This window comes from Lepisma saccharinum, chromosome 24 (genome assembly GCF_977018435.1).
Source record: "Lepisma saccharinum chromosome 24, izLepSacc3.1, whole genome shotgun sequence".
Lineage (NCBI taxonomy): Eukaryota > Metazoa > Arthropoda > Insecta > Zygentoma > Lepismatidae > Lepisma > Lepisma saccharinum.
In genome coordinates this window covers 24,248,404-24,264,968 of record NC_139252.1, presented here as the reverse complement: position 1 = coordinate 24,264,968, position 16,565 = coordinate 24,248,404, and the positions used below count along the sequence as shown (strand labels likewise).

The 16,565-nt window shown below is 39.6% G+C and overlaps 1 protein-coding gene across 1 annotated transcript in view; it reads right to left on the bottom strand.

The window, feature by feature from the left end:
* LOC145978340 (tubulin alpha-1C chain-like) overlaps window positions 1–16,565 on the bottom strand; it is a 167,055-nt gene that overhangs the window by 124,924 nt on the left and 25,566 nt on the right. Inside the window, exon 3 of the mRNA XM_083110926.1 lies at window positions 60–164. Within this exon, the coding sequence (XP_082967052.1) occupies window positions 60–164 (105 nt within the window). The remainder of the gene's footprint in view (window positions 1–59; window positions 165–16,565) is intronic.

The window sequence follows — 16,565 nt, the reverse complement described above, 5'->3', positions numbered from 1 at the left end:
AGGCTGCAGGGAGAATATATGAATACTTCATGATTTTTTATTTATGATTTATCGCTTACCTATTGTATAATGGCCACGTGCATAGTTGTTGGCTGCGTCCTCTTTGCCTGTTATAAGTTGCTCTGGATGGAAGAGTGCTCTGTAGGTTCCCGTTCTCACTTCGTCTGCAAAGAATAACATGCATATTATTGGATTATGATAGGTAGTTACTTAAATACATGGACAAAATATATTGAATCAGTGTTCAAGTTTGGTTGCACGTAGCGTTCGTTGATCAAAATATTAGAGGTTAAGGAAACGTCAAAATTTATTTCTCTTTTAACATTTATACCCTGTCTCGGTTATCTCTGGAGCAAGCGAACGAAAACAAGTCTCTGCGCAAGTAGTGACGCGAGACGGCTCCACCAATGAACACGTAAGAGGGAAAGGGATTGCGTGGAGTGGGGGAAAGAGACGGCAGTTACCAGCCTTCGAGCAGCGTGTTCCGTCTGGCTGACCATGGACGGAAGTGTGCATGCGTGTTCATTGGCAAAATAGGTGGATCATTCAATTAAATTGATCTCCGTACTGAATATTATAATTAGCACAAATGTACTCAGCAGTAATCAGACTAGTATTCACTAATAATAGTATTATTGTACATAGTATTATAAATATAGGTAATGAAGAAAATTTAGTAACTGAATTGTTTGTGGCATTGTGCTTTATATCGAGGACGTTTTGTAGAATGTGCAACAGGGACCTAAACGTCACAGTTTTCTTTGTTCCACTTGGAAACGGTTTGTTACGAATTGTAAGATACATCTCAAACACAACTCAGCAAGCAGTAATAAAAACAAGAAGCGAACCCATGCAAGCAAAATGCCACAGAGTGGATTGGTGGGTGTTCTACCTGCTTCCCCTCTAGCGTTTGGAATCGACTCTCCAGCTAGTTTCGTTTCCCTTGGCCGGACTGTACTGCTTCGCTCTACCCACTCGATTACTCCCCTTCTCTGCTGTTATGCGCGGGCTTGCTCCAGAGAAAACTAGGACAGAGTATAATAGTCTCGAACGACATGCACTAATACTCTTCCGTGATATAAGTAGAGTTCAAATAATCTAATTTCCATCGCTTGAATATTGCCTTTAACTATACATTCACTTTGACTTCCTATACGTTACCTAATGAAAATTCATGAACACTTTCTTAATCTCTGTTTCGTGATGCACATTCAGTGGGCATAACTTTTGAATGCAATTACTCTAAAAATACAAAAATACATAATTCATAGGCATTATACATACACACACAACACACACACCACACATCGCATCGGTGAGACGAACACCCTGTCTTTGATGAAACCTCACAAAAAGAAGTCACATGGTGTAAGGTCCGGTGATCTTGGACAAAGCATTGCACAAAACACTGTGAGTGATTTAAGTGTCGCCTAGCGGCAGGGATCGAACTCTCAACTTAAGAAAACATACACGCATAAACTGTTTGCGTTCCTCGGTCGTTCTGGACTATACTCCATGAGGCCTTAGAAAGATCGCTTCGCGGGCTTGCAGCAGACGAAAATATGGGGGTGTGTCTGCGAGAACCAATCAGGTCCGCGAATGAGCGAGCCCGGTTGCCACAGCTAGCTCGCTGCACCCTTCTGGAAGGGTGAGTGACCTCTGCCTCTTCCTACCTCGGCCTGTTTGTTCGGCTGAGGAGCAGACGACACAAGAGTATCGGCAACAGTGTGCGAGCGACGTCTGCTGTTAGCCCGCGAAACGCTCTTTCTAAGGCCTCCTGCAGTATAGTTTAATTAACGCAAGATCAATAGTTTACTTGCAATAATTTTTGTAACCCCTCAGTTACTTATGAAACACCCGGTTGTATATGTGTAACTCATATCTCTAATATGATTCAAATTAAATTTTTGAAACATTTTTTCCTTCAAGTGCAACATTGAAAGAATGTGAAGCATAAAGGTGAAAACTATGAATCCAACCAATACTGTTAAGGACCAATGCTTGCTGCAATGGCTTATCGAATAACGGCACGAAAGATGTGATACATACTTAAAAGGGAGTCCAAGGGATTCCCAAAGCTGCTACTACAAGAAGTGTTTCTAGCAAAGAATGTTCAACCTTGGCGGAGATCTCATTCAGTATACTACTTATAAAAAATAATTTTGTGACAAGAAAAAGATTGTTGATTCTAATAAAAGAAAGAAATAAGAGGACGATACACACACATCTTTAGGTGTTAAATTACGTTCTGTATGTGATTCTCCCGTAGGAAATCAGATGTATACTTTGTGGGGTAAGATGCCTCACAAATCATCGTCTGCTATAACTGTTCCATCAGTTGAGTTCAAGGACAAAGTGTATCATGAAAGCAATGACGAATGGGGACTGGCTGTTTTAGCAAGAGTAAATGCCACCATTTTACATTTACATTCTCCCGATGCTGTTTATCATTTAATTTGTTCAACAAATTTCCTTCTTGTCTAGTCTTACGGCGGGCGACCTACACACTGGCAAGGGAAGTGGTGAGTGGGGAATACGCCGCAGACCAACTAGACAACAGCGGTGACGCCGAGAGTTACGACGTCGCGGGAGGAGGTGCTGCCCGCACCTCGTTCTACAAGCTGCTGTGTTTCTCATCGCTCTGGATTAGTCGCTTCCCCGCTCCCCACTTCCCTTGTAGACTGCCCGCCGTAAGACCAGACAAGAGCTATAGGAAAGATACCACAAAGCAGCTTTCTTCTGCTCGTGAAGAAGACAAAGAAACATGAATTAGATTGATTGAGCGAGTTGGTGTTTTAAGTCCACTTTATGCACAATAAGGTTAATCGAGACTGCACCTACAGTTTAAAGTGGGATCCGAACCACTATGTGCCTCCACCGGGTATCGAAACCGGGACTCCTTGATTAAAAGAGAACGACGCTACCACTGCGCCATAGGGGAGGCAAGATGAATTAGAAATCGGTGGGAAGGCCACAGTGGGAAACGTCTAAACAATGACGGCGCCAGAAATATAATGTATGAGGAGGCAGAGGAGGGTACGAATATTTTTGGCGAGGCAGTCACATATAGTATATGCCCATGGGCGTATATATAGCTCACGTAAGGGCGGGGTTCAACTTTTGGTCAATCAGGGATTCTACATTTCATAAGTGAAAATCCGGGACACCACTGACCGGTAGGTTGTTATGGAGCGGGGGGAGAGGGGTTGGACCCGATAAAGTTGTATGTATGTACAACATAATTGTCATTTACATTTACATCCCACATTGTTGCGAACTTTATTTGAAAACTGCAGACTGAACAGATAGGCACCCAAGCACTGACTCCTTATAGTAAGCAGGTTACTATACAATGGAAGAGAATCGAAACTAAAATTCAGTACCGCTAGCAGACGGTGGCGCCATCGTGAAGTCAAAGATGTTTGCAGTACGGTCTGTATCTCGTTAACCCTTGTATTATGGAGAGGGAATGGTTCAATGTAGAGTTAGTTTGTTTTGTAAAATGAGCATTTTAAAATTACGTCCACGCATTTAAATATAAAAGAAGTTCAGGAAAGTATAGTCTTAATCATTTCTTCTTTCCCACCCGATTCCAGGACATTTTGTGCATCCCGAAGAAATTATTCGGAACACTGGGACAAATAATACCATTCCGGGATTGTCCCTGAAAAACCGGAAAGTATAGCGTCTCTAGGTATGATCTGGCTATCATGAAAGGTCACATATTTATTAAATTAAGTCTATCTACAAACTTCTAACTTTTCTACATAAAATGAGCAGAAAATGCTTTTGAAAAAGCTAATCCCAGCTTCTCTTTAAAAAAGAATTACAATATTAGAATTAGTATTTTCCTCCTTGCTACAAAATTGAAAATAATATCATCGGTGTTATTTTAATATTCGTATGTATGCACACTTAACAGTGCAGGGTCCATTAGTCGAGGATCTCCCGTTGAATTGCGAGGACATTATTTCAACCTCCTTAATGTAAAACACATCCTCTCGGGTGTTGAAGATGAAACTGGCAGTGTAGCCAAGATCACCAACAATTTGTGCATATTTGAGTACAAGAGCTTGTCACAATTTTCTACTGACTACAATGCAGACCCTGGACATGTCTCTTCAGTTACTGTTTGCCACATTTTTCATTCAGATTTGAAAATGTATAAAATATCAACAAGGCCATCCAATTTTTTGACACACTGTTGCAATGAATGAGGAATAGCCATTTCATATTGGAATAAGTTGTTGCAATTTTTCAATGTATTGACTGGTGTTCAGAGAAACTTGGGTTCATTTCTACTACAAAATGGTCCAAAAATGGACAACAGTAAAGTTTCTACTATTAGTGTATAGAATTTCACAAGTCACCCTACTGTGTATTGATACTTTTCTGTCCATCTTGTGTCAAACAACTTGAGAACATTACATTACTTCCCCAGCTATCTGGCACTGCATTTTTACAACCAAATTGCTTTGAGAAGATTAATTGATTTATTTGCATTATTTTACTTCGCCTTTGTGCCACTTTTGGCTAATTTCCGAAAATCGGGATGAGTGATGACATGATGAAATTGATAAATGGGCACCCACAAATGCCCATGCCCATTCCGGGTTTCGAACCCAGGACCAACGATGTGCTAACCACGGGGGCTGCTCCTTTGAGAAGACTCGAGGGGGAAAATTATAACTGATTTGACAGTCTCAATATCACAGAAATTCCACAGAAATGGGCAATAGCCAGGGTTAAAATATGTGCTGAACAATGTACAAAAATTGCTTTTGGACACTTCTCTGAAATTATCTATCTATCTCACTCCCTTAATTCTACCACCCATTACATCAGCACCATCATATTCTTCACCAACTCGTTGGAGGCACATAGGGTTCGGATCCCACTTTAAACTGTAGGTCCAGTCCCGATTGGCTTTACTGTGCAATACTTACCCAATAGGGACAAGTTTCCCATTCCGATCTAGAGTTTGGAAAATGGTTTATCGACTTCCGGGATTATCAAACAGTTGGGAAATTTCAAATTATAAAAAAATACTATAAACCTTTTCGTATTGAAAAGGTTTATAGTATTTTTTGATAATTTAAAATTTCCCAACAGTTTGATAATCCCGAAAGTCGATAAACCGTTTTCCAAACTCTAGGTCGGAATGGAAAACTGGTCCTATTATCAAAAAATTAGAACTGGAGGAATACTTAAATCTGGTAACAAACCATATCGGGAACTTCTAATGAAATTATAATATTCGTGCTATAAGTTCACTAGCAGCTGCTTTCGCCAGAAATTACATGTGGCATTAAAGAATTTGTGAAATGTCAGGAGTTTTCTGAGTATATTCTAGAGAAATTTCGTAACTATCAGGAAATTGCAGACATTTGCTTTGCAGTACCATCTGCTGTGTGGAATTGATTTCTTTCCCATCCGTATCCCGTTCTATACGCTTGTAATTTATGGGAACAAAATAAGTCTGAAGAAATTTTTACGAACAGTTTCTGCGCATAGCGGATAGAACAGGTAATCTGGTAATTTTACTGAACCAAAGTGGGGGGGGGGGGGTTGGACATGTTGAACCCCCTAAATACTCCCATGTATATGCCTAAATACCATACAAAAATGCATGTTTCATTAAAAGAACATTTATTTATTTACTAAATCATTTGCTTTCTTGTTTGGTGTGAGGGGGCGGTCGCGTCCTAGTCTCTCCTGTGGGAACGTCACCGACTTCACTATTAGTGCATTTCTTTCGTCTGTCTGTGAAGAATGACAAAATATATATCACATGATCTTCGATATTCAGGAATTGTAACAGCAAGAGAATGCTGTTGCATGTGAAAAGTGAGTCAGTGTTTTCTCGTGGTTTCGTCGAGCGTCTAAACTGACCTTTTCGTTTACAGATCGACGTCGGCAATCGATATCACGTGACTTGTAGGTGTATGTGTATCTATAACCGGTAAGTGTAACTTGAAATCACCCAAAGAGTAGGTAGGCTGATTGCATGTGATAGTCAACGATTCAGTGTTTTGGAAGGATGGAATTTTGTGTCGAATTTGGGTGTAAACAAAAATATATATATATCTTATAGCAAGAAAATGTACTCTTTTATGGGAGATAAATTTACACTATTTATTATTATTATTAACTAGAAGAAAGCATAAAAATCAAAGCTGAAATACAGGGTAGGTTCGGCCTGGCAGGGCCTACCTAGTTTGAGCCAAAGACGGACTCACTCTTATTACCACATGTTTTATTCGGACATATGTTAATATTATGAATCCTTGAAGTATGTAGATTCAAAATATATGTAAACAGTAAGGATTTACATACATTTAATGCATTTTATTTAACAAAATATGCGATTGCCTCAAAATCGCAGACACGATATCAATATTTCCGTTTTTTTTATTCATCTTTAATTGTTAGTTAGTTAAATTTATTAACCTGCAATGTAAGATTTATTATCTTCACAAGGTACAAGAAAATGAAGGCAAATCTTAATTTTGAATAATCAATAATCACGTAGGAAATACATATGTTTTTTCACTTTAAACATCGTTCAGAGCTCTTTCATAAATCGGCCCTCATTTATTATCCCTCTTCCGAGCACAGCGTCGATTTCTAACGCAACCTTCAACTCACAACACTTATTTGTTTATTCACATTTATACATAACAAGAAGAGTGTTTACTTTCATTGTTTAAATAATGTAAATATCGCCACAATGCATTATATACATACATACTAATCGTAAAGAAGCTGTAAGCCTGTACATTTTCAAGAAGCTTCAACCTTACCAAGGGTCATTCACTTATTCTACCAGTCATTTGGGGTGTAAGGGGTGAGTTTTCACGTAGTACACCCAACTGTCAACCTCACTTCCACGTGTACACCCTGGACTGCATTTTGCACACGAACGAGGCTCTGGCGACTGGCACCCTGGCCAGTATAATTTTGTGTGCGTTGTCCTGTTTTTTGACCTTGTGTATGCTGAGTGCCCTTTTACAGCCTCAGCTTTTAACGGAAGTCAGAAAATTTTAAGCTTTTAAGATTTTACTTATGCAACGTTAGAGTTGTTCTTTGTAAAGATAAAGGGCTGGACCCTTTATAATGTGACGGGTGCAAAATAGCCTAAGTGCTGACGCAAACAAAATTTTAAATTTAAAATCAAAATCAAAATCTACCAGTCATTTACTCCTCTTAGGTATTTCAAAAATGCTAAGTCAAGTGTAAACAGACTTCCTGGGGTATTGGTGTAGCAAACAGCTCACAGGTAAACAGGCAGTAATTTACTAAGATAATAGGAAGTCATAATCTTGACGAATCGGATTGGAGTAAGTCTCCACTACAACAGGGACAGAGGAGAATGACACTCTTTTGATTGATTTGGAATAGTCAAGAGGTCTCTTCGGTTTTGTCTTCGAGGAGGGTCAGTCTGCCTGACTTAGGCTGACAAACAACGAGAAGCCTGCAGAAACTTAGTACAGGCTTAAGCTTCTTTCTTTGATTTGGGAATCAGACAACAAGAATTAGACAGGCAATTATCCTAATTTACCATGCATGATTCAGGTTCGAAGGCTTTAAAATCCAAATGTTGACTGTTTGCCATTTCTAGATCTTTAGTAGTGAATCTTGTTACAGTAGTACCTCTTGGGCCGTTACCATCAGGCCAACTTGCTAGCGAGTAAGACTCTCCTCTGAGGATGAAGGAGACTTTAGTATACATCACCCAATACGTAAAATTAGGAGTGGCTGGTTTGATCCCTCATTTGAAAGAATGATACGTGGTGGAGGTGCGGGGCAACGATCCCCGTACCTCTCGCAAGCCAAGCGAGAGAATGATACGATATACAATATAAGTGAGGGCCGCGCCCCGTGGCGGAGTGGTTAGCACATTGCGCTACGACGCCAGGAGTCCTGGATTCGAATCCTGGCCTGGACATGGATGTTAGTGAGTGTCCATTCATCAATTTCATCATATCATCTCTCATCCCCATCTTCGCAAATTAGTCAAAAGTGGCATAAAAAGCGAAGTAAAATAAAGCAAATCGATCAATATAAGTTAGGGGCAATGATAGAAAATCATGTGCTGAAGTAATAGCGAATGCTCAGACACTATGTTAAAATTTCAGTTTCATATACCTAATAGTTTCTTTGTGGCATTCGTAGTTTCCTAAATAGCCAAATCGAGAGAATACGCATACTTTTCTATATCTTATCGGCATTTTACCAACAGAGTACATTTCTAGTTTTATTTGGTGTGTATAGGCAGGGTCGGCCCTTTGTGGGTGTGGGGCTTGGGGCATGCAATATTAGCGCAGGCTCTAACCAAACGTTTTCAGAAGTCTGAGGGAGTGGGACATTTTCCGAACCATCATGGAATGTACAGTCATGGACACTTCTGCGTTGTAACGATTCCATTGAAAGTTAATGGAATTGTTATAACCCAGAAGTGTCCGTGACTGTACAAGTGTAGGACAAGGTTTATAATATGACGTCATATTATACTTGTAGCATTATTGGGGTTGTGTTATAACGTTTGGTGTTTTTAATTTACTGTTATTCTAATAAAGAGAAGTCGAAATAATGGAGAACGGACATCATAGACTGGTAAATACAGCGTGAAGTGGATTACATGACAATTTCACCTAAATCATAGTTTATTTATCATGCAACTTATTTACTATAGGAATTTTCTACTCTTACGGCGGGCGCTCTACATGCTGGCAAGGGAAGTGGGGAGCCGGGAATATGCAGCAGACAAACCAGACAAGAGTTACGACGTCGAGGGGGGAACTACTACGTGCACCTCGTTCTACAGACTGCTGCATTTTTTATCACGCTGGATTGGTCGCTTCCCCGCTCCCCACTTCCCTTGCCAGCATATAGAGCGCCCGCCGTTAGACTGGAAAAGAGCATTAGGCACACCGAATTGTGAATATCTAAGGGAGATTTCAGACCGAAGCGACAGACGACAAGCAATAGTAGGGTTCAGTCCGTAGTGACAAGGGGAACAGGCACCTTCAGTCTTTGTGAGATTCCAGACTGAAGCAACAAGCGACACGCGACACATGTCTTTTTGGGTCGAGCCAATCAACAGCAACGTTTTACACCGCAGAGGAATGACAAGTCTGCGTTCGATTGGTGAAATCCTAAAGCGACACGTGTTCGATGTGAAATATCGATATAAGCAAGCATTCGAAAATGGTCCAGTCCGAGCGACATGCAAGCGACAAGCGACACGTGTAGCTTGTCGTGTCGGTTCCGTTCGAAAAGTTGCATTTATCTCTGAAAGTTGGCTTCCAAGAGACATGTGTCGATTGTCGCGTCGGTCTGAGAGCACCCTTTCTTTCCCTTTAGCTACACTTCATGTTCATTTAATAAGTGTTTTTTTTCCTTTTTCTTATATTATTTCCAGATTCGGTACGAGACCGAGACTTTCCTCTAGGACAGAGACGAGAACAAAATTGGAGTTTAGATATCGAGATGAAAAAGAAATTGGCTTCTCGGTAACGATCAAGAACGAGACAGCCTGTCTCACTTACGAGACGGGACAGCCCCGATACCATATCTAGATGTGCGTTCTGTATTCTCTACAATATTCAAGTTTGTATTTCAATTTTCGACATGTTCATGTTTAAACCTACAATTTTACACAAACTAGTTTCAATTTCAAACATACACATATTAAAATGATAGTTCTACAAATATCTTAATATGCTACGACGCCAGGGGTCCCGGTTTCGAATCCTGGCCTGGTCATGGATGTTTGTGAGTGTCCATTCATCAATTTCATCACTCATCCCCATCTCCGGAAATTAGCCAAAAGTGGCACAAAAAGCAAAGTAAAATAAGGCAAATCAATCAATCAATATCTTAACATGTTTGTTCCAACATAACATCTACGACAGAAACTAACCATACTCGATCACATAATTACTGTTGTTATTTTTTCTAAGAAATGGTAGTTATTCGAGTTGCCTTTTTAAAATAAGTAACTGTAACAGAGTTTTGTATGAAGTATCTATCCAAATTGCTTTCAGAAATCGTGTTTTACGTTTATCATTCTACTTGTGGGAGAACAAAATGCCGTAATTCAAATAAGCAGTTACCATAAAAATTTTAAGCGGAATTGAATTTTTCACATAACAAAAGAAGTACGATCACAAAGGAGGGATCATTTCTGTTCCTATTCGACTGTAATAAAGTATTTGTCAACGCGGTGAACCAGAAGGAAATATGATTCTGATTACAACGTATCAGGATATTGCGTGTCGTTTCCCCATTGTCCTTCTCCCATTGAATATCCTTTCCCTCTGTTCCAAGCGGCAAAGCTATCTTCTGCGAGGCATAATGATATCGATCATCGTGTTTTGAGGTTGAGAAACAGGTCATCCTGTGTGTGGAATCAATATGAGTGGTAAATGCACTTTTACCCTTGTTGCGTGCCTGATTCGCTAGTGTTCGCCAGCAACAGTTGACCCAAGTGATTTCTCTTTCTTCATGTTTTACTGCTTGTTAGTCTAACGAAAAGTCTCGCTGATTCGGATATTCATGGATTTGCTTTTCCTTCATTTCTTCGTCTGTCATCAACTCCCTTGTATCTCACGTTATATTATTACATTATTATATTATCGCATTATGTTTTACCACTCATTGTCTATCTTGTCCTTTTCATTATCATTGAGTTTACACTTATATTCTTTCCACTTATTTTTTCTCAAAATTTATTTTCCTTCTCATTCCTTTCTGTTCACTTGTCGCTTTTTTTTTAGCTCTTTCTGTTTACTTCGATTGGTTGGTTTTTATGTTCCATTCTATATATTTCCCTTTACATGCATGTTTCTACTCTTTCTTATTCCTCTTCGTTATGATACTTTTAAACGTCTCTTCTTGAAGCATGTTAATACTTCTTTAACTCTCTTTGCACTCCCGTTTTTGCCATTCTACTTGCACTTTTCCCTGAGCAATTCTGTTATTGATTTGCTAATGTATTGACTAATTCTTGTGCTTTGAATCACTTACTTTCTACATTCTCGAATCTTATATCTATAACTTTTACTTTCGAGTTATACATTCTAAGCGTTTTCATATTGTGATTTTACCCAATACCAATTGGACATTGATTACCATACCTCACGAGGTTCATGTCAACAAAGATATTTCAGCAAGTATTAGAACTACAAAAATAAAATTTAATGAACGAATATATTTAACAAATAGAAGCTTATTGCAAAATAAATTACCTTCATAGCTAATCAATTAACACTCAATACCACATGACATATCAACACCTCAAACTGTATTAGGAGTTAAGATTTAAAGATTACCAAAGACTAATTTATAGCGATATTAAGTACCTCATTTAGTCAGCGTGCCTGCCCATAAGATACAAACAACGGGCACCATGTTAACGTATCGACTACTAAATCTACGAATGTGCCGAACTCGGTGGTGGAGTGGTTAGCAAAACGCTCTACAATGCCACGGGTTCTAATCCCATCTTGAGCGTGGTGTTCTTTGTGAGTGTCCCTTCATTAATTTCATCATGTCATCCGCGTCGTTGCGATTAGCCAAAAGCGGCATAAAAGTGATGTAAAATAACCTAATAAGAAAATATAAAAATAAACCTACGAATCTGACATTTTGGTGGATGGACGAGAAATTGTCAGTTGCTGTCGTCTGTAATTTCTGTCGACATAATACACAAAATTAATTAATATATTCTTGAATCGTATTTTATGTAAAATACTACTAAAATACTTGGGGTAAAAACCCGATTTTACGTCTACCTGGAAATCCCATTTTCCTTAATTTATTCAAAAACAAATTTTATTCAAAACACCTTCATACTGCATTCTCGTATTGGATTCCTTTGTATTTTAAATCAAATCATTCGTTGATTTACTTACTGCGCTCTAAGAACCATAGATATTATTTTAATATTTTTTTTCCAATTCGGAAAAATAAAGTATCGCCTTAGGTTTTTTCTGAAATAAATAAACCCATACATCAGAGAAAAAAAATATTAGGCATGATAACACTTATATATTTTATTTAACCAAAGGATGCCTCATGCACCTTGCGTAATGAATACAGGATGATTTAGAATTCCTATTACACACTTCAAGGGGTTGTAGGGGGGACTTAGTAGATCAAGTTTTGATAAGGAACCCATGTCCGGAAACGTACCGTTTTGGCACTTAACAGATGATAAGATCACATAATTTCACATCTCCCGCTTTACCTGCGTCACTACAAGGGCTGCTCGATGTGGCGACCCTGAAGTTCGTTGCGAACAGTGGACCTCCGAAGGGCATTTGCATACACACGCTGAATCGTGTCTGCTGCAGCCAGAACTCGTGCAACCAGGTCTTCCTCCGACACTACAGGAGTCTCATAAACAAGACTCTTCATGTGGAACCACGCGAAAATGTCAAGAGGAGTTAGGTTCGGCGATCGTGGTTGCCAAGGAGTTCGTCCACCGCGACCTATCCTCCTGTCCCCGTATGTTTGATTGAGATGTTGTCGGACGTCATGGGAAAAGTGTGCTGGTGCGCCATCATGTTGGAACCACATGTGCTGTGTAAACAGATTGTAAACAGAGAACGTTGGAACCAGCACACCTGACATCACGTGACTGAAGACGTCGCCCACCGTTAATGTGAAGCGGGAGATGTGAAATTATGTGATCTTGTCATCTGTGTACTACCAAAACGGTACGTTTCCGGACATGGGTTCCTTATCAAAACGTGATCTACTACGTCGCCTCTACAACTCCTAGAAGTGTGAAATAGGAATTCTGAATGACCCTGTATATGACTTTAGTCTTATATAAAATGACATATTTCGGAGTTATCGGGTTTGAGCTTTTTGTTACCCTTTTCAAAACAATTTCTCGAGCAGAAGTTCTCAATGTGTCACATTTCTTCGTTGTACCTGTAGTGTATTAGATATTTTTTTTCCGTGGCGCGCTTCGTGCGTCAGATGTTTTGCAGAGTATCAAAATTTCATCCGCGGTGCTTTTAGTGTGTGAGGATTCTTCTTCTGTGGTATCCTCAGGCTAGTCTTTGGAAGTGCATTTGTGGGAATACCCTCTTCCATGGGCGGAACCAGAATTTTTTCGTCGAAGGGACACAGCATATTCATGAACATAATATATCATATGATGTAACATTACAAATATAATATGTAGACTTTATACATGTTAAATATAGGCACGATATGTAAATGTATTAAGTTTAGGCGGAGTCTCAACTTGAGGGGGAGAGGGGTTAACTGGGGCTAACACTATTCTCGCTCTTATCTATTATGAAAATTATAACGGGTATTCTCCTTGGGAAACTGGTGGTCTGTGATTCCTACATCATGTTATCCAAGATAAATTGAATTTTGCTGATGTCAAGTGCAATTTTTATAGATAATCGCAAATTTATTAAATAACAAAAGTTGATTGGTTTTGATTTCGTTCTATTTTACTTTGCTTTTCTGCCACTTTTGTCTAATCGGGAAGATGTGGATGAGTGATGAAATATCATAAAAATATCATAAAAAAGTGATACTCGGTCGCTCCAGTGCTACATCGAACTCCTTGAATATCGAGGGATTTTTCTCGTTTTTTTATGATCTCAGAGACGTTTCGAGGGGCTCGTGTTTGGTTCTGGGTGGGCTTAGCCTCTCTAGCCCTTACGAAACTAAGCCGACGCCAGCATCATCTTTTATCGGATTTATAATCCATATAGCACCGTGCCATTAAGGCACATTTAGGGGATGTGAGGGTAAAGAACCACACATTCTCGATCTAAGCCATTTTAGAGGTGATGTGATCAGCACCACGCTCCGGCAACCTTTATCCCACAGGTACCAATTGATTTAAGGTGTTTTTTATTATCTCAGAGACGTTTGGATTGGCTGATGTTTGGATCTGGGGGCTTCGGCCCCCTAGCCCCTACCAAACTACGCACATGATCGCGAGATTTTTCAGTGAAATACGTTTGACAAAGTTCTTTCAGGTTCATTTTTTGATCAAATAAGTTAAACGAAATCGGACCTACAGTTTAAAATAGGACGCAATCCACGGTGCAGTGGATATCAAACTCTGGATTACAAGATGACAGCGTTAGCGCTTTTTGGGACGCAGAGGCAGACTTGCAGTATTTGTATTATATCAGTGCCGGATCTACAAGCCGCAAAACCCCGCAGTGCGGTGGGGCCCCGGAGACAAGTAATGCTTTAGGGGCCCTCAGCCATCATGTATCCGTATGTTAAAAATATACGTAGTCACTCAGGGGTACAGAAACGTATATAATATAAACAGGTAAAGGTAAAGTTCCCTGTGCATACAGTACCGTGCTATGAAGGCACATTTAGGGTATGTGGGGGTAGGGCCGCGCATATTATCGATGTCGGATATCTTGGACGTGATGCGATCAGCACCACGCTCCGGCCGCCTCTATCCCTCCCCCCGGGGTACCATTTGATTTGAGGCTGGGTGGGCCCTACAGTCGCTATATGCGGGGACAAAGACGGAAAAATTTCGACCTTAGGTCATCCATCCCGGGTATCCCGCCTGTCAGTCAGACTAGATTGTTTCTATTTTATTTTATTTTATTTTATTTCAGAAATTGAACGCAACAGGTATATTACCCATTAATGGCGTTCATTATACAATAATTTTGTGATAACATTATTGAAATATTGCACAGATGAATGTAGTATATAGACAGAAAACGTTTAACAAACATATAAATCTTAGGTTCTATCGTAATTTATGTAATTTTAGTATATTCCTTTTCAAAATTGCGGTCGGGCAAGATAAGTCCACACTGTTTTCACTTTTGATGGTATCATTAAATGTTTTACACATATTCCTTTACTTTTTATAGGGGGTGTTAAGGGACTTTTGAATCACCCTCTATGCCCTTATATGTGACTTTGTCAACATGAGGTGAAAAATTACACACACACATTATATATGAGTATGTGTACGTGTGTGTGTTGCGGGGTGGCCCAAGATTGTAGATCCGGCACTGATTATACCTATGATCAAAAAATGACAGTGAATAAGTCGCTTTCTTAGGCGAAACTGTCACAAATATCGTAAAGTTTTGAGTCAGTCAATGTAAAGTTACGTGTAATCTCTTCCCACAATTTATTCATTGAGGGTCTCTACAATCGCGTAATGTAAACGTAATCGTTTTGTAATGAAGAAGTCCTGGATTTCCAGTGGCACACATTTCAGTGTCCACTGCATCCAGTTCCGATTACCTTATTTTGTGCAAACTTTTTTTATTCTTTTGACTTTAAAAAATTATATTACTAATGTAAGTTGTTGAAGGATTCCATCTTATGGCGCTCGATCATTTCTTGTCTTGGGATATAACTATATCATCATTTTTGGTAATTGGTCATCTTTTTTTGGAAAGGTACGTGCCCCCGTGTCCCTCCCGCTAAATCCGCCAATGCTCTGTTCCACTTTTATATGCGCTTCCGTCCAAGGTGAGTCCTTTGCCTGCGTAATCTGGTGAATCGACCCATTATAAGTGTTTTGCGGAAAAAATATAAATATTCTATCATATCGACGCTTGCCCCAAACACATCACGTGTTCGGTGACTACGAACAAATTGTACAGAATAGCACACTATCCCCAGGAAGGGGACACAATCAGTCTCCGAAATGTAGACACACAGAAATTTAAAACAGCGGTTGAAAGTCCAAAAAGTCAACATGAATGAATCGCCACTAGGGGTGGACGATATCGGAAATTTGATATCGCGATGTATCGTCAAGAAAATATCGTCACAGACAATACGATACGATATTTTTCCGTATCGTGATATCGGCGGTATATCGTCTCCACGATATATATTGCCAAAATACCGTGACGATATATCGCGACACGATATATATCGCCAAAATATCGTGATGATATACCGCCGGTATGGCTAAAATATCGTGACTATATACCTCCGACCGACACGATATATATCGCCAAAATACCGTGAAAGTATGTCACTTACACGATATATATCGCTAAAATATCGCGACGATATATCGTCTAGTTCGCCTGGTCAATATATTTTTTTAATATCGTGATATATCGTCTCTATATGATATATTGCCAAACACTAATCACCACTCATCAGCTACAAAGAAGAAAAACACGCTTTTATACCAAATGTCCATTCTTTGTACGGCATTTAGGTTAAAAAGGCTACTGAATGTGACTGTCCTCAGAAAATATTGCTACCCACGTCTCTTCTTTCTCCCCACTCATTTTTTTTTTCTGGTGCCATCACTGCTGCCTATCCTCCTGTAGAAATACCTGCAGTGCACACTTTAAACAGCACTACAGTATTCCTATTCCAAGAACTTTGTAGAGAAAAAATAACCTCTTTTTGTGCAGCGAGATAGGAAGATCAGGATTAGGTTTACAATTTAAAATCACACAGTGCGTTCAGTTTGGGTCGGGACCGAGATAGTGCGTGACTGAAGACGGCGATGCACGGTGCAGATGCCGGCATTTTGGTCGCGTAACGGCCCGCTTATTTTTACGCAC